The sequence below is a fragment of the Vigna unguiculata genome, chromosome 4 (genome assembly GCF_037176805.1).
Source record: "Vigna unguiculata cultivar grain cowpea cultivar isolate G323 ecotype 2 chromosome 4, ASM3717680v1, whole genome shotgun sequence".
Classification (NCBI taxonomy): Eukaryota; Viridiplantae; Streptophyta; class Magnoliopsida; order Fabales; family Fabaceae; genus Vigna; species Vigna unguiculata.
In genome coordinates this window covers 15926401-15954049 of record NC_140795.1, presented here as the reverse complement: position 1 = coordinate 15954049, position 27649 = coordinate 15926401, and the positions used below count along the sequence as shown (strand labels likewise).

The following is a 27649-nucleotide window of genomic DNA, read 5'->3' as shown; positions in this document are numbered from 1 at the left end:
GTCATTTGTTTCTCCATTAGGTGTTGGCAAAAAGAAGGAAGTTGAGTGATTTTGAATGATGATCAAGCACTAATGAAGACAAAATGTTCAATTATGCAAATATTATCTTGTAAAATAAAATAAGTGTATTGTAGAATAGTTTAATTAAACTTAGAATCAGCAGCATGACATTCGTCTTTCTAGAAGGTTTCTTATTTTTAGAAAAATTACAGTGATAATCGATTATCACTATTGATAATCGATTATCACTATTGATAATCGATTATCTGTGCAGAACTTGTATTTTTTGAAAACCTACTGGAATAATCGATTATCTCCTGAAATAATCGATTATCCTGTTCAAAATTTGCTTTTTAGGAAACCTACTGGAATAATCGATTATCCTTAGTGATAATCGATTATCCTTGGCAGTTGGAACATAACGATTCAGTTTTTAACTTAAATTTCGAAAATCTACTGGAATAATCGATTATCCTTAGTGATAATCGATTATCCTTGGCAGTTGGAACATAACGGCTCAATTTTTAACCTAATTTTTGAAAACTCTATTTAAGGAACTTTAGCTCAACTTCAAACATACCTTTTTAAGATTCAGAGTTCTTTGGCTGTGACTGCAAAGTGTTGCTCTGTGAGATTCTTAAAGAAAGCTTTGAAAAACCTAGTGTGAGTGAGTGATAACTTTTTCTAAGTGAGTTCTTAGAAGATTGAGTGATGTGTTGTTGCTAGGAAAGCTGGTCATCCTCTGTGAGATTCAGGGGGAGTTATGTTCATCTCTTGTGGTTATTCAAGAGAGGTGTTTTCTAATCTTTACTCTTATATAATCTGTTGTAATTTGATTATTATAGTGATTGAGTTAATCTCTTTGTTTAAGAGATTAGCAACTGGACATAGGGTCTTTTGATCTGAACCAGTATAAATATCAGTGTGCATCTTCCCCTTAAACTCCTTATTTATCTGCACTTGCATTTAAGGTAACTATTATTTTAAGTTAATTAATTAAATTTTGAGAAAATTTTTAAAAACTGTCAAGATTTTTAAAAATCCAATTCACCCCCCTCTTGATTTTTGACCATTGTTTAGTCATTCCGCTGCGCGATACCAACAATTGGTATCCGAGCTTGCTTTGATAGTTACTCAAATTCTTCGAAAATGGTAGGGTCAAATCAAACTTTGTTGAAGGTGCGTCTATCAATAGACCTCCACTTTTCACAGGTGAAAACTATCCTTTTTGGAAAGTCAGAATACAAATATTTTTAGAATCAGTTGATAGGGGTATTTGGGATGCTGTTTTGAATGGACCATTTGTGCCTATTAACGTTGTTAATGAAGTGCAGGAACCAAAGCCTTTTGCTCAATGGACTGCTGATGAAAACAGGCGAGCTCAATATGACGTTAAAGCCAGAAACATTATATCATCTGCTCTAACTCTTGATGAATTCTACAGAATTTCTGTCTGCACCAGTGCACGTGAGATGTGGGAAATCCTTCGAGTGACTCATGAAGGAACTGACGATGTCAAACGGGCTAGAAAGAACTCCTTGATACAAGAATATGAGATGTTTCGAATGCAGCAGGGAGAAACCATCTACGATGTGCAGAAGCGGTTCACACACATTGTCAACCATCTCAATGGGCTAGGTAAAACCTTTGATACTGATGAACTTAACATAAAAATTCTTAAATCTTTGAATAGGACTTGACAGCCAAAGGTGACGGCTATCACGGAGTCACAAAATCTTGCAACAATGACCATGGCGGCTCTGTTTGGAAAACTGAGAGAGCACGAGCTTGAGCTGGGAAGACTGAATGATGAAGAAGATCAAGGAAGAAAGAAGAATATTGCATTCAAAACTGAGGTTGTAAAAGGCAAGAAGCAAAAAGAGGAAGAAGATTCTGATGATGATGAGAATCTCAGTCTCATGATAAAGAAGTTCACAAAGTTCATGAAGTCCAAAGGAAGAAATCAATTCAAGAGTAATAAGAAGGAGAATCAAGGAAGCTCCTCAAACTTTAAATGCTATGGATGTGGAGAAACAGGTCATGTAAAAGCAGATTGCCCAAATTCAAAAAGGAGTGATGAAAAGAAAAGCAAGAAATATTATAAGAAAAAGGCATACATAGCGTGGGAAGATAATGCCTCAAGTTCATCCAACTCTGAAGGATCCGATGAGGAAGAAGCAAACTTTTGCTTAATGGCCAATAGTGATCACTTTGACAGTAAGATCATCCTTTCATTCAAAAAATATTTTATCTACTTCAAAGCCTGTAGAACTTTTGCATATGGATTTATTTGGACCCTCTAGGATTAAGAGTTTTGGAGGAAATTATTATGCTCTTGTTATTGTGGATGACTACTCTAGGTTTACTTGGACCTTCTTTCTTACTTTAAAAAGTGAAGCCTTTAAAGCATTTAAAAAATTTGCAAAATTAGTTCAAAATGAAAAAGATATGAAAATTAAGATTATAAGAAGTGATCATGGTGGGGAATTTCAAAATGAGTTTTTTGAAAAATTTTGTGATAAAAATGGAATTTTGCATAATTTCTCTGCACCTAGGACACCTCAACAGAATGGAGTTATAGAGAGGAAAAATAGATCCTTAGAGGAACTAGCTAGAACAATGCTAAATGAATATAATGTTCCTAAATATTTTTGGGCTGATGCTGTGAGTACTGCATGTTATGTTTTAAATAGAATGCTTATTAGGCCTATTTTAAAAATTACTCCTTATGAATTATTTAAAGGTAGAAAGCCAAATATTGCTCATCTTAAAATTTTTGGATGCACGTGTTTTATTTTAAATAATGGAAAAGAAAATTTAGGAAAATTTGATTCTAAAGCTGATGAGGCAATATTTCTAGGATATTCTCTTACTAGTAAAGCATATAAAGTCTTTAATCGAAGAACTTTGAATGTTGAAGAATCCATGCATGTTGTCTTTGATGAAGTTGTAGACCTTGAGGTGAACCCTCTTGAGTCAAATAAGCAAATTACAGGTGATGAAGAATATATTCAGGAGGCCCTTGATGAGATGTATTTAAATGAGAATCCACCTTATCAATCTGAAGATCTTGAAAAATGCTGAAAGTCACCAAGAGGACTATCTCTAGACAACATCATTGGTGATATTTCAAAAGGGGTAATCACTAGAAATATGAACAATTTCTGTATGAATGTTTCTTTTGTTTCACAGATTGAACCAAAAAATGTTCAAGAAGCTCTTCAAGATGATCAATGGTGCATTGCAATGCAAGAGGAGCTCAATCAATTTGAAAGCAATAAAGTATGGGAGTTGATTCCAAGAAATGAATCACTTCAAGTGATTGAAACAAGATGGGTTTTCAGAAATAAGATGGATGAAGATGGAAATATTACTAAGAACAAAGCTAGGCTTGTGGCAAAGGGATATCGACAAGAAGAAGGTATAGATTATGATGAAACATATGCCCCTGTTGCAAGGTTAGGAGCTATACGCTTACTTCTTGCTTATGCCTCTATTATGAAATTTAAATTATATCAAATGGATGTCAAAAGTGCTTTCCTAAATGGTTTTATCAAAGAAGATGTGTACGTTGAACAACCTCCTGGTTTTGAGGATTACAAATTTCCAAATCATATTTATAAATTGAAAAAGGCACTTTACGGTTTAAAACAAGCACCTAGATCTTGGTATGAACGCTTAAGCACATTTTTGCTCGAAAATGATTTTGAAAGAGGTAAAATAGACTCAACGTTGTTTATTAAAAGAGTAGGTAAACACATTTTATTGGTTCAAGTGTATGTTGACGATATAATTTTTGGATCAACTGATAAATCTCTATGTGAAGGTTTTGCAAGCATAATGCAGGGTGAGTTTGAAATGTCAATGATGGGAGAATTAAACTTCTTCCTTGGTTTGCAAATTAAACAAATGGATGAAGGGACATTCATATCTCAATCTAAATATTGTAAGGAAATACTTAAAAAAATTGAAATGGATAATGCTAAAGCAGCAAGTACTCCTATGGCAACTTCCTGCTATTTGGATAAAGATGAATCAGGTATTGAGGTAAATCAAACCATGTTTAGAGGTATGATATGATCTCTTTTATATCTTACTGCAAGTAAACCTGATATTATACAATTTGTATGTGTTTGTGCTAGATATCAAGCTAATCCTAAGGAATCACATCTTATAGCAGTAAAAAGAATCTTAAAATATCTTAAAGGAACTATATCTTTTGGACTTTGGTATCCTTTTGGGGCATCACTTAGTTTAATAGGGTACTCTGATGCTGATTATGGTGGATGTAAAATAGATAGAAAAAGTACCAGTGGTACTTGTCACCTCTTAGGAAGCTCATTAGTTTCTTGGCACTCCAAAAAACAAGCCTGTGTGGCTTTTTCAACTACAGAGGCCGAATACATTGCTGCTGGCAATTGTTGTGCCCAAATCCTATGGATGAAGCAACAATTAGAGGATTACAGTATCTATCTAAATCATATACCTCTAAAATGTGACAATACTAGTGCCATAAACTTAACTAAAAATCCCATAATGCATTCTAGGACAAAACACATAGAAATTAGACACCACTTCTTAAGGGATCACATAAGTAAAGGCAATTGTGTGATAGACTATGTAGACACCAAGCATCAATTGACAGACATCTTTACAAAGCCTTTAGCCAAAGACAGATTTTATGAGCTTAGGAGAGATTTAGGAATATTAGAAGTCTCTTGAAAGAGCAATAACCTTCATTTTTCATATTTTCGTAAAACAGCGCTCAATAATCGATTATCACTCATGATAATCGATTATCTTCTCCCGAAATAAGTTCTAAATTCCTGGAATAATCGATTATCAAGCAGAATAATCGATTATCATGACCCTGATCAAAATACTCAAAATCGTTCTGGAATAATCGATTATTACTCACAATAATTGATTATTTGCTCATACCAATCATTTCTGGAATTCATATTATGAAACAATAATCGATTATCACTCAGGATAATTGATTATTGCACGACGTTATGTAAAAATTTTCGAAAAAATAGTCGTTGTAACGACTAGATTTGCCTTGATTTTCGCATTTTAGTCGTTGGGAGTCTACTCTTTATAAATTAAGAGTCCCAATTTCAACTATTCACGCAAAAAACAAACTCCTTTCATCATTTGCCCTCTTTTTCTTTTAAAACCCTAAAGACCCCTTCAGTGTCATCTTTTGCTCTTAACAATCAGTGCCATGGCAGAATCATCTCGCAGAAAGATTCCAACACGTAGATGAACTGCTCCACGTCCAACTCAACCTTCCCTCAGATCAGCATCCATTGAAGGTTGGATCTCTGACGAAGATCGAAGGGATGAATTCGTTCAGATTTGGAAAAACAAAGCACTCATCTCTCCCAAGTACATCACTCTTCGAAAATTCACAACTGCATGTTTTGAGTTTCCTGCTCTCTTTAATTTTCAAGGCATCAGACCATTTGTGGAAATGCAAGGAAACTACTATCCTGATCTTGTACGAGTTTTCTACTACAATCTCAAGATCAGAGATGAAGTTGCTTTATCAAAGGTGAAAGGAGTGGACATTATCATCGATAATGATATTTGGGAAAATGTGGCGAAATTTCCCATCAATGATGCTGCGGAATCAATTCTCCATGGGATTGATGGCTTCAATCGAATCCTGGCCTATCAATCTTTCTTACACAACACAACACAGGATGTTGGGAGACAATTATTGGCTGGAGGACTAAAAATGGATGAAAGACTCATCCATTACTTAATTGTCTGGATTTTGTGTCCTAGAGGAGCCAATCATGCTCAGTGCTCAGAGGCTGACCTTCTTATCATGTATGCGATTCTAAATCGTGTTCCGATAAAATGGTCTAGTTTAATCCTTGACACTATGCTCAAAGCAAAGAGGTACCCACAATATCCTCTCCCATATTCCCTCTTAATTTCAAGGATTTACGAATACAAGGGAGTTGATACCACAGGGGAGCTTTGTCAAAGTACCTTACGTGCAAATGAAATTGCTGAAAGTTCTCTCAAACAACTAAAGTTTGTTCCTCTTGGTAATACCTATGTCCATAGAGATGATATGCCCAACTATGATGCTGAAGATGAAGAACTTCCTCCTACTGATCCCATACCTCCTGCTACACAAAATGTTGGCTCTTCAAGTGGTGCTGGCTCATCTTTCTCTATAGAAGACAACATAGCCAACATGAACAAACGACTAGAGGAATTATTTCTTCTATCTAACTCTCGTCATGAAGAAGTTGTCGGGCTCATTAGGGGGATTGATACTAGAATTTCCCATTTAGAACATAGGTTTGATGAGGAATTCACTCATGATGATGACATGAGTGCATAATTTTAGGGGGAGGATTTCTAACATATGTTTTACCACTGCTTGTAGTCTCTTTTAATTTCTGAATCAATAAATGATTAAGTATTTTATCTCCTGCTGTGTGCCCTCAAGCATTATTTCATTTAGGGGGAGCTCTACCCTTTTCTCATATGATCAAAAAGGGGGAGAATAAGTTTAAATGATAAAGACACATTATTTTATTTTAACCATTCTCTTTGCAAGTCTCTAAATTGCAGGAAGCAACAAGTCCTTAAACATAATTCAAAAAACTAAAACATAAATTTCATTTGAAGATATGTAGTATTGTCACCATTTCATCTCTTTTCCTTGCAAGGCTCTTAGATCCACCTGTGTGAGCAATGGTTTGCTTTTTCCTATTCTCTTTATTTTTTAGGGCATGGTCCTAATCATCAACATAGAAAAATTATTAATTATGAATAAGGTTGATGAAAAAAGAATTTCAATTATACCTTTGTTTTTGAATTTAGACAATACTCAATAAAAGAAACCCATTGGTCTCTATCTATTCCTTTTGGAGCCATTGTGATCAATTCATCTCTAGTACATGTACCATCATTCCTTTGTTGCCACAATTCTTGTCTATAGTCTCTCCACTTTTTGTTAAGTGATTTGAGAACATGGTTTACATGAACATCAAAATGGACATCAAACTTAACCTTCAAAATATGAAACAATCAAAATTAACAATAATCATGGTATAATTAAATTATAAATTCAGCTTTTACATTCCTTACCTGAATAGTGTTTTTAAGTATATCTTCTTTATAATCTTTAGGAATCTTCCTCCAACTAAAATAGCTAATAGGAAAAGCATTGGAGTTTCTTGAAACACTACCTAAAAACCTATTCAATAATGCTCCACTATCTCCAATTGGTTGAGTCTCATTATTCCAGTGAACACCAATCCTTTCATTTGTAGGTAAATTGCATACATCATTGGCTCGTAGCTGTTTTGCATTTATCTTTCCTTGATCATCTATAAAGTTTGAAAAACAAATTAAATAATGCATATTTAACTAAAAATTTGCATGATTAAAAATAAGAATTTAGCGTAGACAGAATTTGATTACAAGTTTAAGATATTTGATACTTCAAAATTTTAACTGGATTAAAAATACTGGACATTAGAAGGACTACTTTAGATCTCAAATTTAAAGAAAAATATAGAAATGATTAGAAAATTATTGCTTGGAAACATATATATATATATATATATATATATATATATATATATATATGTATATATATATATATATATATATATATATATATAAGTTTCAATTTGTCATGGAGTTACTAAAACTGTGTTTCAGCACACAATTCAATTAAACTTAATTACAAAAGGGTCTTAAGTAATTTTCAAAGAATATGTGTAATATTAAATAGTTGCATACTAATAACATCAACAAACCATGTTGCTTTTGGTGTTGCAAGCCTTTGTTGATCTTCTTGCAACTCAGTCTCCTCACTTTCTTCCTCTTCACTTTTAGAATATACATATGATGTACTAGTTGAATATATCCTCATTTTCAAGGTTTTTGGAAATAAATTACTTGGCTTAGGTGCAGATGTAGATGGCGGGGGATCTTGTTCATTACTTGGTTGAGGTGCAGGTGTAGGTAGAGGGGGATCCTGTTTAGTACTTGGCTGAGGTGCAAGTGGAAGGGGAGAGGGAGCATGTTCACGGTAAAGTGTCTTTAAATTCCCTATGTCAAAGATATAAAATATATAATGTTTTGTTGAAGGAAAAACCAATTATACAAAAATACATAAATACTTACTGTAGAAACGGGTCAACTATGGTGCAATTAGTTAGAACATGATGACGTGCTTGCAACTTTTCCTTTGCCGATAGAGTGAAATAAGCAAAAGCCCCGACTGGTTTCACTACAAGAAAAACTCGATTTACCTACAGCCAAAATCCGTATGTAACTAACAAAATTCGTAGGTAAGAGAGTATTACCTACGGATTACATACGGACAAAAATCCGTATGTAAATATGTCGTAGCTAAATTTACATATGGATTTATCCGTATATAATTACATACAGATATATCCATAGGTAATTACATACGGATATCCGTATGTAATTACCTACGGAAGAATCCGTATGTAATTACCGGACTGCTACTAAATTGCACAGCTTTCAACTTGTATTAGTTTTGATGAAACTATTTTATAGAACACCTGTACAAACCTGGACATAATAGTTTATCATAAAAATTCAAAACATAACTACATAGCAGAGAATTTATATAACATCAAAGTTGTTAAATACAATATTCGTACCTAGGTTTTAACAAACAAAGTCAAAGATCCAAAGATAATAAAATACAAAAATATGAATACAAAAACATGCAGTGATAATATATAATACAAAAAGAAAGTCTACTAATAATCACGATAAGGACGAGGTGAAGTAGGGGCTTCTTCATGATCTTGTTCCACTTGTTGATGCTGCACTTGATTCTCTTGTTCAGCCTGATTCCCTTGCTCAGTATTTGGCTGCTGGAAAATAGTTTGTGCAATCGCTGCTGCTGGAGGTGGCAAATACTGGATGATCGCACCAATAAAATTTTGTATCATATCAAATTGGGTTTGAAATTGGGAACTCATTAGACGAATGCGCTCTTCACTAGTTGCTAGTCGCGTTTGAAGTTGAATAATCTGCTCTGGATTTACTTGCTGACTAGAAGATGCTTGTGTCTGTTGTATGTAACTATCAACACAATCATCATTAGAATCAACATGTCCAAACCCCATACACTCATCCCTTGTACCTTCCACCTGCCGCCTCTAACCAACATTTGTTCCTTAGTCTCTCCTCCTCAGCAGGGTCCATGGGTGTGGATTGTGAGACACCAACAGATGCAGTCTCAGATAATGCTTGAGAAAATCTATTTTGAAATTCTTCCTGTTCAAATAAGAAATGCTTGTATTAAAATAGTAAATAATTGAGGTGTCAAACTGTAAAAAACATGGTAGAAACTAACATGTGTCCGCCTAGATCTCTCATCGATAAAATCCCCTGTAGCCTTTCGTATGTGCGTTTGTTCAAAGATTTCATCAACATGGACTGCACGACCAAGCTCCTCTGTCTGAAACAAAAAAAGTTTATAAATGAAACAATTCTTATTACGTCATACATGAAAGGACATACATAAAGATGTCATACCAAACGAATAGCATGGTCATGCACGCTGATAGATCCCCCTGTGTGCAAACTCCCACCTTTCTCAGATAATCGGTTTTTCTTAGCTGTATCACATTTCTCTCGATACATAGGCACGTTCCATTTCTCCAACAAACTATTCCAAATAGAATCTCCAATCCAATTAGGCCTCTTACCTTCTCTTCGAGCCTCTTTAAACATCTCTGAAAGTCTATGAGATGCTTTGGAGTGAAAAGTTTTTAGAATTCTATCCTCGTCCTCAACCCTCCATGACACCTTTCTCTAAGATTGCAATGAATATATGTTAAAATTGTATAATAATAAAGTAGAATAGAAATATCAATATGATAAATGAGTATTGAAATTCAAGAGTTTTATACAAGTTTGAAGAAATATTGAAAGTGTAAGAAGAGAAATGGAGCTTCAGCTATAAATGATGAGACAAATAAAATCAAGACGTTGCATTTGTGAAATGAATGACATCTTTATGAATGTAAGATCTATTTCAAATGGAGCAAAGTGCATGGAAAATGGAACATGGATGACAAGTACACAAGAAAGGATTTACACTATCAATCGCATATCACTATTTATTTTTCAAAAATAGGAGACTCAAATTTTAAGTATGAGCTTGTGATTAGATAAGCATTTTCGAAACTGATTGATAAAACATATCAATACATTAATTGTCCTAGAATAACTATATTGGTACCTTAAAACGTTGGAAGTAAAGACCTCTCTCACTTTTAGGGATTGTTCCCCATGTTAGCCATGGCTGATCAAATTGCTGCTTAATTGTGGCTGTGATGGCTTTTGATGCAACTTTTGATGGATAAAACCTAAACCAAATACAATTCAAACATTATAATAAAATAAATTGATATACCAACATTAAATTATATACAAAAGTTTATAATATTGTTACCCTCCACCAACAAGTTGAATCATAGGACGATTATTGGACTCCTCTTCCACATTAATATCATTAACTGCATCCATATCATTAATTGCTGAACTTGAATGTGTCCCTGGGATATGTGTAGAAGTTGATGGTGCAACGTTTGTGGTAGGAGTTGATGGATTAGAAGCAACACGGGGGGAAAGGGATGATGTGCATTGATCAACTGGTAATAATACATTGGATGGTCCAACATGGGTTGCTTGTCCACTTGATCCAACAATAGGAGGTGGTGTAGGTGTCAACCCAGCAACATCCAATGCAGGTGGGGTGGATCTAGCAGTGGAGGTTGAAGTAGGTGTAGTTGGCTGAGTGGATGGAGGATTTATATTGTTTATACGAGATAATAACTTCACCACATAAGTTTTTTTCCCCTTCCCCTTATTGGCATGACTTGACGAGGGAAGAGGACGGTCAGAACCACCCGATGACATCTACATGAATAAAATACTTGAATATTTTAGTACCTCCATCATAAGAGTGATGGTTGAAGAAGAAATATCAACACGAAATGCTCTAATGAATTCAACAAGTCTACTTTATCCTAACAACACTAATTATGCAATAAGGATGCAAAATAGATGGTAAAACCTAAAATCTTGCATGAAAACTAAATTGGACAGATTCTACTACAGCAGGAACTTGTTAATAAAATGACAAGAAATTGGCAGCAATAGATTTCATGACACACAATTCATTTGACAACAACTACTTCACATATTTGATTGAGAAGAAAGGTCTTTTTCACTCAAATAAAGTGCTATTCAGTGGAGAATATTGCCAACAGTACCTATACAATTGCAATGTAAGTTTTTACCCTTTAGAAATGTAAGGAATAAACAAAGTTAAATATCAGAGCAAAATAGACACTAAATTTACATTAATAATAATAATAATAATATAATAATCACAATAAAATAGATTTTACATTTTCCCTAATATAGAGGAACCTTAAAAGTCTTTAACAAATAACCAACATCATACCTCAGCAGCAATAGCTTGAGAGACAATGTACTTTGACTCTGTCTTGAATTTCCTCCACAAGGACTTGAACTGGACAAGTGTATCAATGTACTCTGTCAATGACAATTTCACACATAACTACTTAAAGCCCAGGATAAAAAATGCTATGAAAATGACAACAACTACTTCAATAATTTGATTCAGAATAATGGTCTTCTTCACGGATCATGTGCTATTTAGTGGAAGGAATTAAGTAAAATGATTCTTTAATCCAATCATGCATTCTTAATTTATTTCATAGATATAGCATTCAACAAGTCTACTTTCTCTTACCAAAACTCAATTATTCAATAAGGATGCAAAAAGAATTATTATATTCTCTGCCACATACCTAAAATCACTACCACAAGAGAAAAGTAGTGAACAAGAAAGGCATCGTAAAAGCCTTTGATATTGATTTTTTGTACTAAGCATTCTCAAACTCATAGAGAAAGGGAGTTCATCATCTCCCAAAACAGGCTTGCTTTTGTACTAAACAATACTATGTTGTAATGAATTCAACAGTTAAGATGCAAAATAGATGCTAAAACCTAAATTTTTCTTGAAAACTAAAGTTAGACAAATTTTACTACAGAATGAACTTGTTAATATTGATAATGACAAGAAATTGGAAACAATAGATTTGGTGACAATATTTGTATAGAGTTGTAGATGTGTTAAGTTAAGCAATAACTAAAGAAGTAAAAAACACAACATGTATAGAGTTGTGCAACATGTCTAAATCTTTGCAAAAAATGAATCCAAAATACATGAACATGTCTACATCTATTCAGAGCTAGAGTTCTCAAGTTCATCTCCATGGTCATCTTCACTTTCTCCCTCTTCTCCCCATTCTTCCCATTCAGTTGTCTCTTCATCCATATGACCTTCAAATGATGATACATTAATGGGGTCCACTTCTTCCAGACCAGCTTGTATATCTTGCAATCTGATAACTTCTTCAACTTCAATGATTTCATTAACATGTGACATTTCCTCCACTTCGTATGGCACTTCGACTTCTACATCATTAGAATCTATTCGACCTCTAGGCTTGGTCTTTATAACAACACACCAACCACGTTTATCTGTGCGTGATGCTGGATATGGTACATAATACACTTGTTGTACATTATGTGCAATTATAAAAGGATCAAATAGCATATATCTTTTATCCATTCGAATATCCACAGTGCCATATTTTGAATCCACTCTTGTACCTATTCTTGATGGATCAAACCAATCACAATAAAATAAAACAATTTTCTTTTTGGCAGTTGAAGAATTGTACTCCACCTCATACATGTGTTTAATCACACCATAGAAATCATCTTCACCTCCTTCTATAAGCCCCGTTACATGAACCCCACTATTTATCGTTCTCTTGCCCTGGCTCCATGCATGAGTATGGAATTTGTATCCATTCGCAAAGAAGGTGTGCCATTCCTTTACACATCTTAAAGGACCAAGTGATAAATCTCTGAGATGTTGGTTCCTCACACTTAAGGGTTCTTTATGAACCTACATACATAAAATGTGTGAACCTATTGAAGGAGTGATTAAAGAAGTCATGTAAAAAGTATTTTCAAGAAAATGATGATACATACTTGTTCCCTAAACCACAAAGGGAAATTTGAATGTATATGAGTCGAAGCATTTGACTCAAAAATTTGATTAGATTGTAAGAAGGAGCTGTCCACACATGTGATGATATTGGTCAATGAAAATTTAATAAAAATTATGAAGTATTTTGAAAAATAATAATGTGAGTGGCTTACTCAATGTAAGGTTGAACTTCATTGCAATTGATTAATACATGAACATGAGCTGAGGTCAATTCTTCATTATTTAACCAATGAGTTGATTCCTTCCCAGAATGACGGTCAAGTTGGTCAAATACTGATAATGTTGTCGAAAGCCTTCCACTTTCAATTTCAACTTCATTTCTACTACTATGTGGTCTTAACATAAAGTTGTTGAAGTAGTGGGAACAAAAATGAGTTGTCTCCCTATGCAAATATGATGCACAAATAGATCCTTCAACCCTAGCTTTATTCTTAACTGATCGTTTAGCATATCCCATGAACCTACAATTATGAAAGTGGTATGTTAGGATTGATAATTATTTCCAAATCTGAAGACTAAAAGACATATTATTACCTTTCAAATGGGTACATCCACCTATACTGGACTGGTCCACCAAGTCTTGTCTCATATGCTAGATGGATAGGGAGATGTTCCATAGAATCAAAGAATGATGGAGGAAATATTCTTTCCAACTTGCAAAGAATGATTGGAAAGTTTTGTTCCATCACATTAAGGTCCTCCTTCTTCACTGTTGTACAACACAAATCTTTGAAAAAATGACTTACCTCAATAATGGGATTTAGAACATGAGTTGGTAAAGAACTAAATGCTATAGGAAGTAAGCATTCCATGAATACATGACAATCATAACTTTTCATCCCAATCACCTTTCCCCTGTTGATATCAACACACCTTGACAAGTTGGAGGAATATCCGTCAGGCATCTTAAGATCTTTTAGCCAATGACACACCTGTTTTATTTGGTCTAGTGAAAGTGTGTAATTTGCTTTTGGCTTATACATCTTTCCATTACTATGACACTTTAGCTCCAAGTCTTTTCGTCTACAATACAAACCTAAATCCATTCGGGCCTTATCATTGTCTTTTGTCTTCCCACTGACATTCATCACTGTATTAAAGATGTTATCAAAGAAATTTTTTTCAATATGCATAACATCAAGATTATGTCTTAACAAATTATCCTTCCAATAAGGAAGATCCCAAAAGATGTTTCATTTCGTCCAATTATGCCACTCCCCATATCCATCTATTCTTTGTACACCAGTTTCAGTTACTTTAGGATAATCCTTCACTCTATTCCAAACTTCTATTGGTGTCAATTTAGTTGGTGGAACATCCATGTCAACTTCTCCCTTCTTGAAAGCATTCTTATTCCTCCTAAATACATGGCCATTTGGTAAAAACCTACGATGGGAGTCAAACCACGAATTTTCCCCCCCATGATATAATCTAAAAGCCTTTGTATGCTCCATGTAGTGCGGGCATGCCAATTTGCCATGAGTACCCCAACCGGATAACATACCATAAGCAGGGAAATCGTTAATTGTCCACATCAACATGGCCCTCATCATAAAGTTTTGTTTCCTTGAAATATCGTATGTTAGGACTCCAGTCCATAACTTTTTCAAATCGTCTATCAAAGGCTCTAAAAAAACATCAATTCCAACCTTTGGATTGAATGGCCTTGGAATTAGACAAGTCAAAAACATGTAAGGTTTAGACTTGCAAATTTCTAGAGGAAGATTGTATGGGGTCACAATTATTGGCCAACATGAATATGGTATATTTGATGCCTGCACATATGGGTTAAAACCATTAGAGCATAAACCAAGTCGCACATTGCGTGCCTCAATGGAAAAATCGGGATATACTCTATCAAAATGCTTCCAAGCCTCTCCATCACATGGATGACGCAATACACCATTTGTGGTCTTGTTCTCATAGTGCCATGTCATGTCTCCTGCAGTTTGTGTTGAGGCATACATTCTTTGTAACCTTGGAATAATCGGCAAATAGAACATCGTCTTTATAGGAACTTGATTTTTATTACTTGCTTCTGTGTTGTGGTGCCGATATCTTGGCTTTCGACAAAATTTGCATTCAAGCAATGCACCATCATTCTTACCATATTAATTATCATAGAAGAGCATGCAACCATCCTCGCAACAATCAATCCTCCTAACCTCTAATCCTAACTTCGAGACTAACTTTTTTGCATCGTAGTAACTTTTAGGAAAACCCGTTTTGATGGGTGTTACATCCAATAGCATTTTTGAAATAAACTCTAAGCATTGGTCAGGAACATTCCAATTGGACTTGGAAGCTAATAGCCTAACACACATAGATAATTTAGAGTCTGAAGCCCCTTCATACAACGGCTTATTTGCATCCAACAAAAGGTTATAAAATCTTTGAGTTTCTTCATTCGGAGCCTCTTCCATGTTATCCGAATTTGATCGTTGGAATGGCTCACGTTGGTTAAGAGCATCATGAACCATGTCTTGCATCGACATAAATTGGTCATCTCTTGACTTCCTATGTACACCATCCCTCCCAAAACCCATGCAATTATCATCATTATCAAAATGACCTTCTGGCATTCGTTCACTGTGATCTGTCCATATCCAATAATTAGGCTTGAAACCATGTTTGTAAAGGTGAACCTTCACAACTCTTTCCTTCAAAATCTTTGTACAATCGCACTTACTACATGGACATCGAACTCCACCATCATTGTGATAACAAGACTCTTTCAAAGCACCTCTTCCTTTATGACACCTATCATACATCCTTCCACGGTTTGATGGAAATTTATCCATGTTCTGTACATATACCAATTAACGAAAAATTAGGAAATAATTATTACAAGGCTCTATACATAGAGCAAGATACAATAGGTATACTTTAACTAACTTAACAACAAGTATTTACCTATAACTATTTGACAGTTGCAACTACAATTGTCTTATAATTACTTATACCTTACTCAAAGCCCATTATAAGGCTACAAACTACAAGCCTAATAAGGCTTAATCTAAAAAAAAAATAAAAAATAAAGACTACAGCATCACAAAACTTTTTATACAAATCTAAGTGATTTCATTTTCTCTGAACTTGGGAGAGAGGACAACAATCTTTGTTGTCAAAACTGATTTACTATTTTGACTAGTGTTGTCCAGTTTTGTTGTTAAAATTGATTCCCAAAGTATTTTAGTTCATTTTCTATTAACCTTTGTTCACTATTTTTAGTTTAATTTGTTGTATCTATTCTCAGATTTTAGTTTTATTTTAGTAAATTATTCAATTTTAGTTGAATCTGAGATTGAAGAATAAATTTGGCATCGTGTTAATTACTCTTTTTACCAAGAAATTGTTCCATTAAAAAAAGAATCATGATAAAATCACATGCCAATTCACCTTAATAATTTATTCAAAAAAATATTACCAAATCAATGATCGGAACATAAATTTCATTATATTCTATTGTACTCATAAACATTTTTAAAACTGAACTAGTTTTAAAATTTAGCTGGTTTAAAACTAGCTATAACATTTAACTAGTTTCAAAATAAAAACTTTTAGATTAAATTGGTCCCTGTCTTAAGATTAAGTCACTCCATTATTTATCATATAAACAATATAATGTTAATGACATATATAAATATCTTAACCTAACAATTATTTTGACTATCTACGAAGTTAGCCAATGGGAGATAATTACGAGAGATATTCCAATGTGGACATAAGGTGGTTTTGTAAAATTCAATTAACTTAAAGTTCACTTTTACTTCTGTATAAAATCATTTTTACATCAAATAAAAATATCATTTTGAAAGTTATATTGATCTTTGAAACCAAGATAATTGCTTAAAGTTGCAATCCCTTTAATTCCAAAGAACACAAAGATGTAAGATTTGTAAGTTTGAACATGGATGGGGATGATTCTTGTGTTGTGGGTGTGAAGAGTATGTGATGAAGGAAACTATATATCAAGAACCATTAGCAGATAACTGGATTATCTACAAGTGTTTTAAGGAAAGAATACTCCTAATTATTTTTCATAAGAAACTTGAGATTTTCTCAAATATAAAAAAATAAATAAACAAGAAGTAAGAGAATAAAAAATGGTTTATTTTAATGTGAAAAAGTGGCCTAAGCACCGAAAATGCCAAAACATTTTGTAAAAGATGAACCTTGCAGGTTCGTAATTTATGTCTTATAATTAACTAAATCGATTGGAATAATTTGGTCACAACAAACTTTTACTTTAAACATGTTAGATAAGCATTTTCAATGGCATAAACTATTGATATAGGATATTTATTGATTTTAAACTATTATTTTTAATAGGAAAATTTAGAAAGCCTCTTTAATCACATTTAGCGAATTCTTTCTTTTCTTTCACAATGTTTTAATGACATTATATTAATACTTTTTCTTTCAAGAACTAAAAATATCCAAACATGAATTGCTTTGAAATTCATACGTACTTTTTATCTTCTTATACATTTTCTTATAATCAACTTTCCAAAGGAGAAGTAAAAGTAAAAATATATAATTCTTCTATGGTTTTAAACTGATGTAACCACACCTTAAAAAACCTTTAACCAAAATCAGTTTTTTCAACACTCTTCTAAACTAACAATTGGATCAGTGTCCCAGTAGTTAAACTGACATGTTGAACAAATTTTGAAAACATGGGAAGGAATAGTTACAAGGAAAACATAATAGGTACTAAAGTTGACAGTTACTAACTATCCTAAAAACTTTGAAACTGTCGTTTTGTCTGTCCTTTTACCTTCTAAACTCAAACCACAGAGACAACAAACAAATTTTTTCATACGCACACACACACACTCTTCTAACTCAACTCCACACGTGCAAATACAACAATTCTTTTTCTTTTCTTTTATTATCTCGTTCTTGTTCTTGTTCTCTAAATCATGTTTGATTCTCTCTGCAATCCACCCCTTCTTATTATTCTCCTCATCTGCAGATTCCCTCCTCACCCACCCCACACAACCCATCTTACTGCCTTTCTCTTCATTGCTTTCGAAGCCAAGAATCTCTTTGATTCCTCTCTTTCATTTACAAAATGGGTTTATGCAGAAGTAAAAGTGAACTTTAAGTTAATGCACTTTTGAATTGAAGTCACGTTTTAGTGCTAAAATCCTTTTAATAAATGTGTGTGTGAATACTTTCGTGCACATGTTTTATGTATCATTATGTGTTTATAATGAATCTTTATAATCCCAACATGTTCTTAAAGTACTGTGACCTAACCTAATAGAAGAAAGAAAAGAGGTACAACTCTTAAAGAAATCCATTTAAGTCAAGTTCGTGTCACTGCCTATGAACTGTAAGGTACAACTCTATCTCTTCCATCCATAAACAAATATGATTGCGTGGTTTATATTTCACAAAACTAGAACACATTCTCAGGAATTTCGAAAAGAAAAAATAGAGATTGAGTTGAAGGAGAATTAGAATGTTGCGTCTTGAAGGGGTGAGGACTGAAGGACCTGAAACCAATAAGCTACAGTGTAGAACTATTGTGTTTAGTTGGAAAAATTGACAAAACCCCTAATACTTTGCACCAGGCACCCCTATTTTTAAGGGGCAATTAAGAGGTCAAGAACCAGCCTATGACTCGCTGGTTAGCAGAACCAAGGGCAGCCCCTCAAGGGTCCCACCCCCACCAAAACAAGATTACTTACTTCATCACTAACCAAAAACCAAAACAAACCAGTGTGGGTCAACACACAAATAAACTAATAACTTCAGAGATGGAAAACAAACACCCCATGGCATAAAAGTGTGGAAGACAAGACACAAAATACTTCTTCTTCACCTCAGTTTCTCGTTTGTCTCTCACCCCACACTTCCACTAAATCCTAACCCATTTTCTCGTCACAGATTTTTTATTCCTAAACCATTTCAGCCTCCTCCCATAATTCTTATCGAGGGTTTTGAACAAATTAACAATTTTCTTTGCAACTAACATAGACAAATAAAAAGGAAACATTGAAATTATGAAACATACCTTCAGAGCACTGTGAATCTTCCCAAAACACAGCAGCTCGCCTCAATCCCATGGTAGTGCAGATTTAGGGTTTTAGGAATTTAGGGATTTACGTAGGAATGCAGATTATACTTACCCGTTGAAAGAAAAAGAATGAAATCCAAAAGAAAGAAGACTGAGTTAGCGTTGGAAGTTGGAAGAACAAGCTTCTTCTTCTTTTTTTAGTGAAAGCGGGGTAGTGAGCGTGAGAGAGAGTGGTGAGAGCGAGAGTAGTGAATGAAGAAGATTGAATGAAGAAGAAAGATGAAGAGCGGTGAGCGAAAATGAGCAAGGGAGATTAACGAGCGCAAGAGATTTCTTTCTCTATGGGTGAACCAGTTCCAATTTTTTAGGGAGGGAGAGTAGTGAGCGCGAGATAGGGTATAAGCATATTTTGGATTTTAATTTTTATTAATTAATTATTTCCAGATCCGTATGTATGATAGTAGGTAAAAGTTTTTAAAAAGGGTTAAGTATGTTTTTAATCCCTAGATTTTGGCCCAAAATTGGAATTCGTCCCTGGTCGAAACTTTGATAAATTTTGGTCCCTAAAATTTAAAAATTAATGAATATAGTCTTTTTAACCCAATTTTGTTAACTTTTTTTAGGTTTCGAACGCATTTCTCAGTAAATATTGGAGTTGTTTACGCCGTTTAACACATTCTCGACTCAATATTCACTAAGAAAGGCGTTCGAAACCTAAAAAAGAGTTAACAAAATTGGGTTAAAAGGACTATATTCATTCATTTTTAAAGTTTAGGGACCAAAATTTATCAAAGTTTCGACCAGGGACGAATTTCAATTTTGGGTCAAAGTTCAGGGATTAAAAACATACTTAACCCTTTTAAAAATTATCTACCACTCTTATATTGTTACATATGGATAATATCCTTCGTAAAATTTCCCGCTCTCACGCGCCAAAATTACATACGGATTTTACATACAAAAAATCGAGACGAAATTTATTTAGCATTACATACGGAAAAATCCGTATGTAAAAAGATTTTTCAGATCCGTATGTAACAACTAACTTACGTACGGATCCATATCCGTATGTAATTATCTGTAGGTAATTCACATTTTTCTTGTAGTGTTTTCCAACTTGTGGGAATAATGTACTTACATTAGATGGAACAATATGAGGTTCATCATTAAAATGACACAATCGATTAAATATAGTCTCAATTCCATCTAAATATCTATAACAAAAAGTTAAAGCCTCTTCATCCATGTATCCTTCAACTATTGACCCTTTTGTTTGTGCCTTATTACGAAGATAAGACTTTAACTTTCCTAGATACCTCTCAATGGGATACATCCATCGATATTGGACGAGTCCTCCAAGCTTGGCATCTTCTACAAAATGCACAATTAAATGAATCATGACTGTAAAGAAAGAAAGAGGAAATAACGTGAGGACAACTCTACTTTGTAGTTGGTCAAGTTCATCCATTCTTAAAACTTTATTGCACAATTGTCTAAAAAACATACACAAATCAATCAAGATAGAGCATACTTCTTTAGGAAGTGTATTTCTCCAAAGGTAGAAGTTGTTCCATCAAAACATGTGAGTCATGACTTTTTAATCCACCAAGCTTACGTTATTTGACATCAATGCATCTACTAATGTTACTAGAGTAACCATCTGGAACAGTAATGTTCTTCAAAGTTTTAAGATAGATATCTTTATTTCCATTTGTTAATGTATATATAGCAGGGAGATATCTACCATTCTCATCAAGTGATGAGTCATATTTTCCCTAATTCCATTACCTTTTGTGCCAATATTAATGCTTCTTTAGTGCTTAATTGTCTTTTGTTAGAGAATTTTTCTCAATTGGGCTTCATTGGGCCATTATTCCAAATTTTGAGTAATTTAAATTAATTGGTCTAATTTTTATTTCTAATTACTTTTAGGTATTTTATGGAGCAAATTTTGGGGCTTGGACATTAATCTTAAGATGAAGAGAGAGTTGTCACATTATTGCCACGTCTACGCCATGTCAATGAGCCTGTCCACGTCACTAGGCCAGCATTTTTAGTCCATAGTGGCAGTTTTGTTATTCTACTGACCATAATGGTATTTTTTGTAAATAGGTGGGTTTGTGGTGATGTGACTACGAAAATTTATGTTTCCTTAGAGTAGCAACCACTTTCTTCTTCCCCATTCTCCATTTTCATGTCCTTGAGCTTTGGTTGGTGACCCATGGAGGTGCCTTTTTCGTTGTTCACATTTTAGCACTCATTTTTAATGTTTTTAAATGTGGGTTTTATGTTTTTAGCTCATTTGCTAGCTTTGGGCATTTCTTTTTGTTGATTGTGTTAACTTGGAACAACATCCATGTATGGAGTTTTTGGTTGTTATATCACAATAGCCATTTTCGTTCCATTAAAGTTTTATAATTCTCATTTGCTATTGCATTTGTGTTTCAATAAGACCCAAGTTAGGGTTTGATGTTTTGTTTTGGTCATTTCCATTTTGAAGTGTTTAATTGCTCCATTTTCATGGCTTGCTAAATTCGTGTATTTACTCCTTGATGAAAAATGCAATGAAGATTTGAGGTTCTGCTTGTTTTGTGAATTATGTCATCTTTTTATCTTGAATTCGTGGAGTGTATATGGTTCATCTATTTATGCTTAATTTACATATTAAATGCATATGTTTGGGTTGATTTATCTCCATGCTTAATGTATGTAGCTTGGCTGTCATGAATTCATGGATGTATGCATTGCTTAATTGCATAATGAATTTGGATTGTAACTTTCACTTAATGGGTTATTGTCTAGTGGATTGAGAGTAGGCAGAGGTGTTAATTTGGTGGCCTATGATAAGTGGAATTGTATTTGAATCAAGGAAGTGAGTAAGTTTTAATCACTGTTACTTTTCATTTAATCTATTGTAAGCATTTGAATAAGCCAACCACCCCCCCCCCCTTTTGTGTTGAATTGCAATTTGGAAAGCTTTGAATGAAATGTTTGGTCATTGGGAGACAACCTTTGGTTAACTCTTGAGTATTACATTTAACTATTTTATTTGGTCGGGTATGACCTCAATCATCAGGCCAAAGATCAGGTCTAATACCCCAAAGTTATTAATCCTTTTGTGCTTTTAGATTGTTTTTACATTTGTTTGAACTATCATTCAACAAGGTAAACACCACATTATCATATATATTCTTTAGAAGTTCAAAAAACATTCTAACAGGTATCTAACATCAAATTGCACAAAAATGCATTAAAGCACAACAAATAATGAATTACTTGCTTTTCTTGAGTTTTTAAAGTGATTTAAAATTAGTGAGATGAAGGAAAGAGAATGAGACAATTGTTTTTATACTAGTTCACTCAATCATAGAGTTACATCCAGTTTACTAGGTTTCCACTATATTCAAAAGTTTTACAAATCACACACCAAGATTACACTTTTGAATAAAGAAAAACACAAGATGTTTGACTCACACAAAAATATAGCCTAACACCCTGCAACAATCTCACTCATAGACTTGAAATCACATCAGGTAAACAACCAAAGGCACAATAACTACAAAACCTGATGGTGGCTCTCCCTAGCCAACCATACATGAATTCTTCAAGTTAATCCCAAGCCAAAGTGCTCCAAGATCAACCAAGATCTTCAATCTTCACCTTGCAATTGTGTAATGCATAGAGAGAGAGAGAGTTTTCCATAAATGAATGACAAGTTTTTGCGCTCAAAAACTCAGAATCGTACCTTTGCTCTTGAAAACGCAACTTATATAGTTTGGTTTAAGTGAAATCATAGTTGAATTTTTCATACAATCGGTTGATTTCACTTGACTTAAGTGAAATTAGTCAATTGAAAAATAATTCAATTGATTGAATACATTCATACAAGAAACTATATACAACAAGCATTTTAACCTATTAAAATCCTTTTTAACAGATTAAAAAGGACACACTAAGACTAACAAGACATCTAAGCTATGTCATATAGCCTACCAACATGATATAACATCTAATCATTACATTTAACACATCAATTATAGATTTAATACAATTGTAACATAATCTTCAAGTGGATCTTTGATGAGTCATTATTTTCCTTCATTCCACTAGTCCTTGTGTACCCATTTGACAGTTGTTTAGTGCTTAATTGTTCATGTTTAGTGTGTTTTCATCTGTTGGGCTTTATTGGGCCAATGTTTCGAATATGGGTTAATTTCTTATTATTTGGCCTAATTTTTGTTTTTAATTATTTTTAGGTATTTGGGGTGAAGCAATTTTGGAGCTTGGACATTAATATTTAGTTGAAGAGACTTTCCACATCATTGCCACATCATTTCCACGTCAGCAAAGTCAATGGGTCAACATTTGAGGCCCAGAGTGGCATTTTTGTAAATCTGAGTGGTAGAGTGGCAGAGTGGCAGTTTTGTAAATATGAGTGACAGGGGTGATATGACCACGAAATTAGGTCTGCATGGAGGAGGGCAGCCGCTACTTCATCTTCTCCATTCTCTCCAACTCCATTTTTTCGTGCTCCAAGCTTCCATGGATGTCCCCCCTGCGGTTTCTCACGTTTTTGGGTCATTTTTACCGTTTTTATGCACATTTGACAGCACCCATTGAGGGTTTTGCGTTTTGATTTCGTTTCTACATTGGGTAGCTCGTTTTGTGATTTCATTAACTTGGAACAATACCCATTCATGGGGTTTTCGCATTTATATATGATAACACCGTTTTGCATTTCATTTAAGCTTTGAAATCTCTCTTTTTGCTCTTAAATTGCGTTTTCAGATTTCATAAGTTAGGGTTCTTTGTTCTGCTTTTGTGATTCCAATTTTGAAGTGTTTAATTGCTCATTTCCATGTCTAGCTAAATTCGTGTATTGACTCCTTGATGAAAAAATGCAATGAAGCTTTGAGGTTGTGCCTGTTTTGTGAAATCTGCCATGTTTTTGTTCTGAATTCGTGGGATGCATGTGGTGAATCTGTTAATGCTTAATTTACAGAGTAATTGCATACGTTTTGGTTAAGATACGTTCATGCTTAATGTATGTAGCTTGGTTGTCACGAATTTAAAGATGTGTGCATTGCTTAATTGCAGAATGAAGCTAGATTGTAATTTTCGCTTAGTGAATTATTATGTAGTGGATTGAGATAAGGCAGAGTTGGTGTTAATTTGGTGGCCTATGATAAGTGAAATTGTGTTTGAATCAAGGATGTCAATACGATTTTAATTATTGTAGCATTTAATTTAATCTGTTGATTAGCATTCTGAATCTGTCTGCCAAACCCCCCCTTTGTGTTATTATTGTGTTCATCTGGAAATTTCCCTTTGAATGAAAATATTGGTCGTTGGGAGATGACTTGGTTCACTTTCATGTACTGCATTTAATATGTTTTAATTTGGTGGGGTATGACCTCTATCAATCTTCATCAACCACATATGATCTTCATGCACATGGTTTTATCAAATCTTTACTTCAAGCTTGCTTGTGCCAACATATAATTCCATCAAATCTCATGTGAGCCAGTCTAAATCTATGTCTTCCATCTAACCAACGACTATGACTCATGAAACAAAATTTACCACCTTTAAGAAGCTTCTTATGAGTTGTGTCAAAATTACATCTAGGACATGCTAACCTAATATGTGTGTTCCATCCAGATAAAGTTCCAAGACTTTGAAAATCACTAATTGTCCACAATACGAATGCATGCATATCAAACACTTCATTTTCATATGACTCAAAAGTTTTGATGCTCGTGTTTCGTAACTCTTTCAACTCTTCTATTAGTGGTTGTAAATATACATCAATATCATTTCCTGGAGCTCGCTTTCCTGGAATGATCATAGAGAGTATAAAGGAAATTTGTTTCATACAATCCAAGGAAGAAGGTTGTACGGTATGAGTACAACTTGCCAAATACTATGACTAGTGCTTAGATTGCCATATGGATTAAACCCATCAGTAGCAAAACCAAGTCTAGCATTTTGAGGGTCTGAGGCAAATTGAGGATGTTTAAGGTCAAATGTCTTTTGTGCCTTAGAATCTCTTAGATGCCTTCATTTGTACTTTTTTAGGCATGTCATTGCATTTGCTCAACTATTTTAGAAGACATAAACATCCTTTGTAAGTGTGGCTTCAAAGGAAAATACCTTAAAACCTTTGTAGGAATCTTTTTTCTTTTATTACTTGTAACACTATCACGTGTACCTTTCTTTTTTGCCTTCCATCTAGATGTTTTACATTTTTTACAAAAGTCCCTATTTGTGTCTTCTCCTAAGTACAACATGCAATCATTTGGATAAGCATCGATTTTTGTGTAATGAAGGCCAAGCTTGTTAATGATTTTCTTTGCCTCATAGAATGAGTGTGGTATTTTAGCATGTTCAAAAGCATCGATTAACAACTCTGGTATCATGGACATTCCCTTGTTAGTTATTTTGCACATACATTTGATGTTATATAACTTGATCAAGAAAGAAAGTTTAGAATATTTATCACACCCTTCATATAAACTCTTTTGACCATCTTTCATCAACTGAAAAAAATCTCTAATCTCATCATTCATATTATGGCTTGACTCTACACCCATCTAAATAAAGGATCAATCTCTAATGTTGCTAAATATTCATCTATATAAATAAACTGTTAAAAATATTGTTGCTAGCTACCAAGCGTCATATTTATGTTATCTAGAGGGACAAAATCAATTATTAATATCATATTGTTATTAATTTATAGTGAAAGGAGATATTCAAAGCAAACAAAAACACATGTATTTAGTAAATTGTTAAAAAAATGTTACTTACTCGAGCCTTGCCTTCTCCTTCGACAAACTTTCCAAACTAGAGCAGTTCCTTGGTCAACAAAAACTAGCTCAACTTTAGAAACAAGTGTTGCTCTGCAAGGAAAACAAAAGAATATGAATTTGAAGTCAATGGTAGATTCTAATTCTTGTGTGATAAAGCTTGGATGTATAAGGAAATTGATTTCATTACTTGATTTCAGAGTAAAATTGGGGGATTGTAATATGTAAAAGCAAAAAAATGTTAAAAACTTAATAATAAGTGCAAAATTACAATAAAATGAAATGTAAAGTAAAATGCATATTTGATTTAATTGAGAGTACACATAGAAAGTAGTTAATTGTTGGAAAGGAATTTAAACTTTTAGATGCATGAAACCTCATATGCACACAACATACAACATAAACAAAAAGGAATCTAATATGAGTCTTAAATTCAACACCTAAACTTAACATCAGTATACCATAATAAACTGTTGTAACAACTAGAAATATACCCTTGTGCTACTGCTACGTAAGCATAACAATTTTATATTGCAACTCCCAATTTATAACTTTTATATTAGAACTATAACAAGCAAAATAAAAAAATTGTAGGTGCCTAAACTACATTAATTTAATATTGTCCTTGTATCAATTAATCTCTTAAAATAGCCTAAGCCTTTTATGTTGTAATATTGTCCCTGACTCGCTCGCTTTTTCGATGAATAATGAGTAAACAACAAAAGTCTGAATTTTAAAAGCGGAATGTCTTGACTAGATTATGATATATGTGAAGATAAAGTGATGGGATGACCAATTATGTGTGATACTTCATCATTTAGATGCATCATGGCCATCTATTAGTAGTTATTTTCGTCTATAAAGTTAATCATTGAGGAAAAGTTTTATGCCTTCTAATGTGTATCCTAAACAACAATTGTAGTTTGGACTATCACATTGCATAGTAAAAAGAAGGATACTACAAGGAGAATTTACGTTTTCTACACAATTTTAAAAGTGAAATTATGTTATTCTTATTTTCATGCAACACAATTTTAACCACACTTTTGTAACATCCTGACTGGATATTACGGATTTAAATAAAAGAATAAAGAAGTATATAATTACTCGCCATTTAATAATGCATCATTTCCCAAAATCACGGGAAATTTAAATACTTTTATCAATAAAAGCCAATATCCATAGTTTATAAAAGTAAAGAAAAATAGTCTAAAACATCTCATAAGAGTTTACATTTAATTTCAAAATCATAAAATAAATCTACTCCCAAGCTATCCCCGCTTCGACGCTAAGTCTCACCAGAACTACCTGCAACAACATCATCTGCTCACGTATACCGGTACACGATCATCGCCAAACACAAACAGATAGGGCGAGCTTAATAGATAAAGCATATCAAGAATGCATACACATGTACAATACTTTTATATTTATATCATTTAGTCACACCAGAAGAATTTCCTCATTGGATTTCTTATCACATGGCATCAACCATGTTATTTGTGTTCTACATCTTCTAGTGATTACCTCAAGATGACTTGCTGTCATACATATCGGCCACAACCGATAGCGCACGTGCGAGAAACCATTGCTACGAATCACACACTGTAATGCTAGGTGGAGTTCCCAAATACGAACATAGTTCGCAACTCCCAAGACTACCAAACTCGT

The 27649-nt window shown here is 33.7% G+C and overlaps 4 protein-coding genes across 4 annotated transcripts; 1 reads left to right on the top strand and 3 right to left on the bottom strand.

Annotated features, from left to right (window-relative positions):
• Positions 1 to 1149: 1149 nt before the first annotated feature.
• Positions 1150 to 1700, top strand: LOC146886854 (uncharacterized). The gene is made up of 2 exons (XM_085671902.1): positions 1150 to 1179; positions 1335 to 1700. The coding sequence occupies exons 1-2, from the start codon at positions 1150 to 1152 to the stop codon at positions 1698 to 1700; spliced, it is 396 nt and encodes a 131-aa protein (XP_085528028.1).
• A 4944-nt stretch (positions 1701 to 6644) lies between these two features.
• On the bottom strand, positions 6645 to 7909 carry LOC114180540 (uncharacterized). The gene is made up of 4 exons (XM_028066850.1): positions 7777 to 7909; positions 7117 to 7358; positions 6871 to 7038; positions 6645 to 6764 (listed from the first exon to the last, which is right to left on the bottom strand). Exons 1-4 carry the CDS (start codon positions 7907 to 7909, stop codon positions 6645 to 6647), a joined length of 663 nt encoding a protein of 220 aa, XP_027922651.1.
• A 1241-nt stretch (positions 7910 to 9150) lies between these two features.
• On the bottom strand, positions 9151 to 10947 carry LOC114180539 (uncharacterized). Its single transcript, XM_085671901.1, has 5 exons — positions 10481 to 10947; positions 10268 to 10394; positions 9559 to 9837; positions 9377 to 9481; positions 9151 to 9297 (listed from the first exon to the last, which is right to left on the bottom strand). The coding sequence occupies exons 1-5, from the start codon at positions 10945 to 10947 to the stop codon at positions 9151 to 9153; spliced, it is 1125 nt and encodes a 374-aa protein (XP_085528027.1).
• A 1354-nt stretch (positions 10948 to 12301) lies between these two features.
• LOC146886853 (uncharacterized) lies at positions 12302 to 15942 on the bottom strand. The gene is made up of 4 exons (XM_085672127.1): positions 13676 to 15942; positions 13294 to 13602; positions 13123 to 13207; positions 12302 to 13036 (listed from the first exon to the last, which is right to left on the bottom strand). The coding sequence occupies exons 1-4, from the start codon at positions 14272 to 14274 to the stop codon at positions 12302 to 12304; spliced, it is 1728 nt and encodes a 575-aa protein (XP_085528253.1). The 5' UTR covers positions 14275 to 15942.
• Positions 15943 to 27649: the final 11707 nt, after the last annotated feature.

What these genes read in the sequence shown, in the direction of transcription:
- LOC146886853 (XM_085672127.1), bottom strand. Translation starts at nt 14,274, where the DNA reads ATGCATATTGAAAAAAATTTCTTTGATAACATCTTTAATACAGTGATG. An exon ending in TGGATGTACCCATTTGAAAG is followed by an intron (nt 13,603 to 13,675) that starts GTAATAATATGT and finishes TCATAATTGTAG; the next exon opens with GTTCATGGGATATGCTAAAC. An exon ending in CTTTGTGGTTTAGGGAACAA is followed by an intron (nt 13,037 to 13,122) that starts GTATGTATCATC and finishes TTATGTATGTAG; the next exon opens with GTTCATAAAGAACCCTTAAG.
- LOC114180539 (XM_085671901.1), bottom strand. Translation starts at nt 10,947, where the DNA reads ATGTCATCGGGTGGTTCTGACCGTCCTCTTCCCTCGTCAAGTCATGCC. An exon ending in TTTACTTCCAACGTTTTAAG is followed by an intron (nt 9,838 to 10,267) that starts GTACCAATATAG and finishes TTGCAATCTTAG; the next exon opens with AGAAAGGTGTCATGGAGGGT. An exon ending in ATGACCATGCTATTCGTTTG is followed by an intron (nt 9,482 to 9,558) that starts GTATGACATCTT and finishes TTTTTGTTTCAG; the next exon opens with ACAGAGGAGCTTGGTCGTGC.
- LOC146886854 (XM_085671902.1), top strand. Translation starts at nt 1,150, where the DNA reads ATGGTAGGGTCAAATCAAACTTTGTTGAAG. An exon ending in CAAATCAAACTTTGTTGAAG is followed by an intron (nt 1,180 to 1,334) that starts GTGCGTCTATCA and finishes AATGAAGTGCAG; the next exon opens with GAACCAAAGCCTTTTGCTCA.
- LOC114180540 (XM_028066850.1), bottom strand. Translation starts at nt 7,909, where the DNA reads ATGAGGATATATTCAACTAGTACATCATATGTATATTCTAAAAGTGAA. An exon ending in ATGGTTTGTTGATGTTATTA is followed by an intron (nt 7,359 to 7,776) that starts GTATGCAACTAT and finishes CAAACTTTATAG; the next exon opens with ATGATCAAGGAAAGATAAAT. An exon ending in GAATAGATAGAGACCAATGG is followed by an intron (nt 6,765 to 6,870) that starts GTTTCTTTTATT and finishes GTTGATGATTAG; the next exon opens with GACCATGCCCTAAAAAATAA.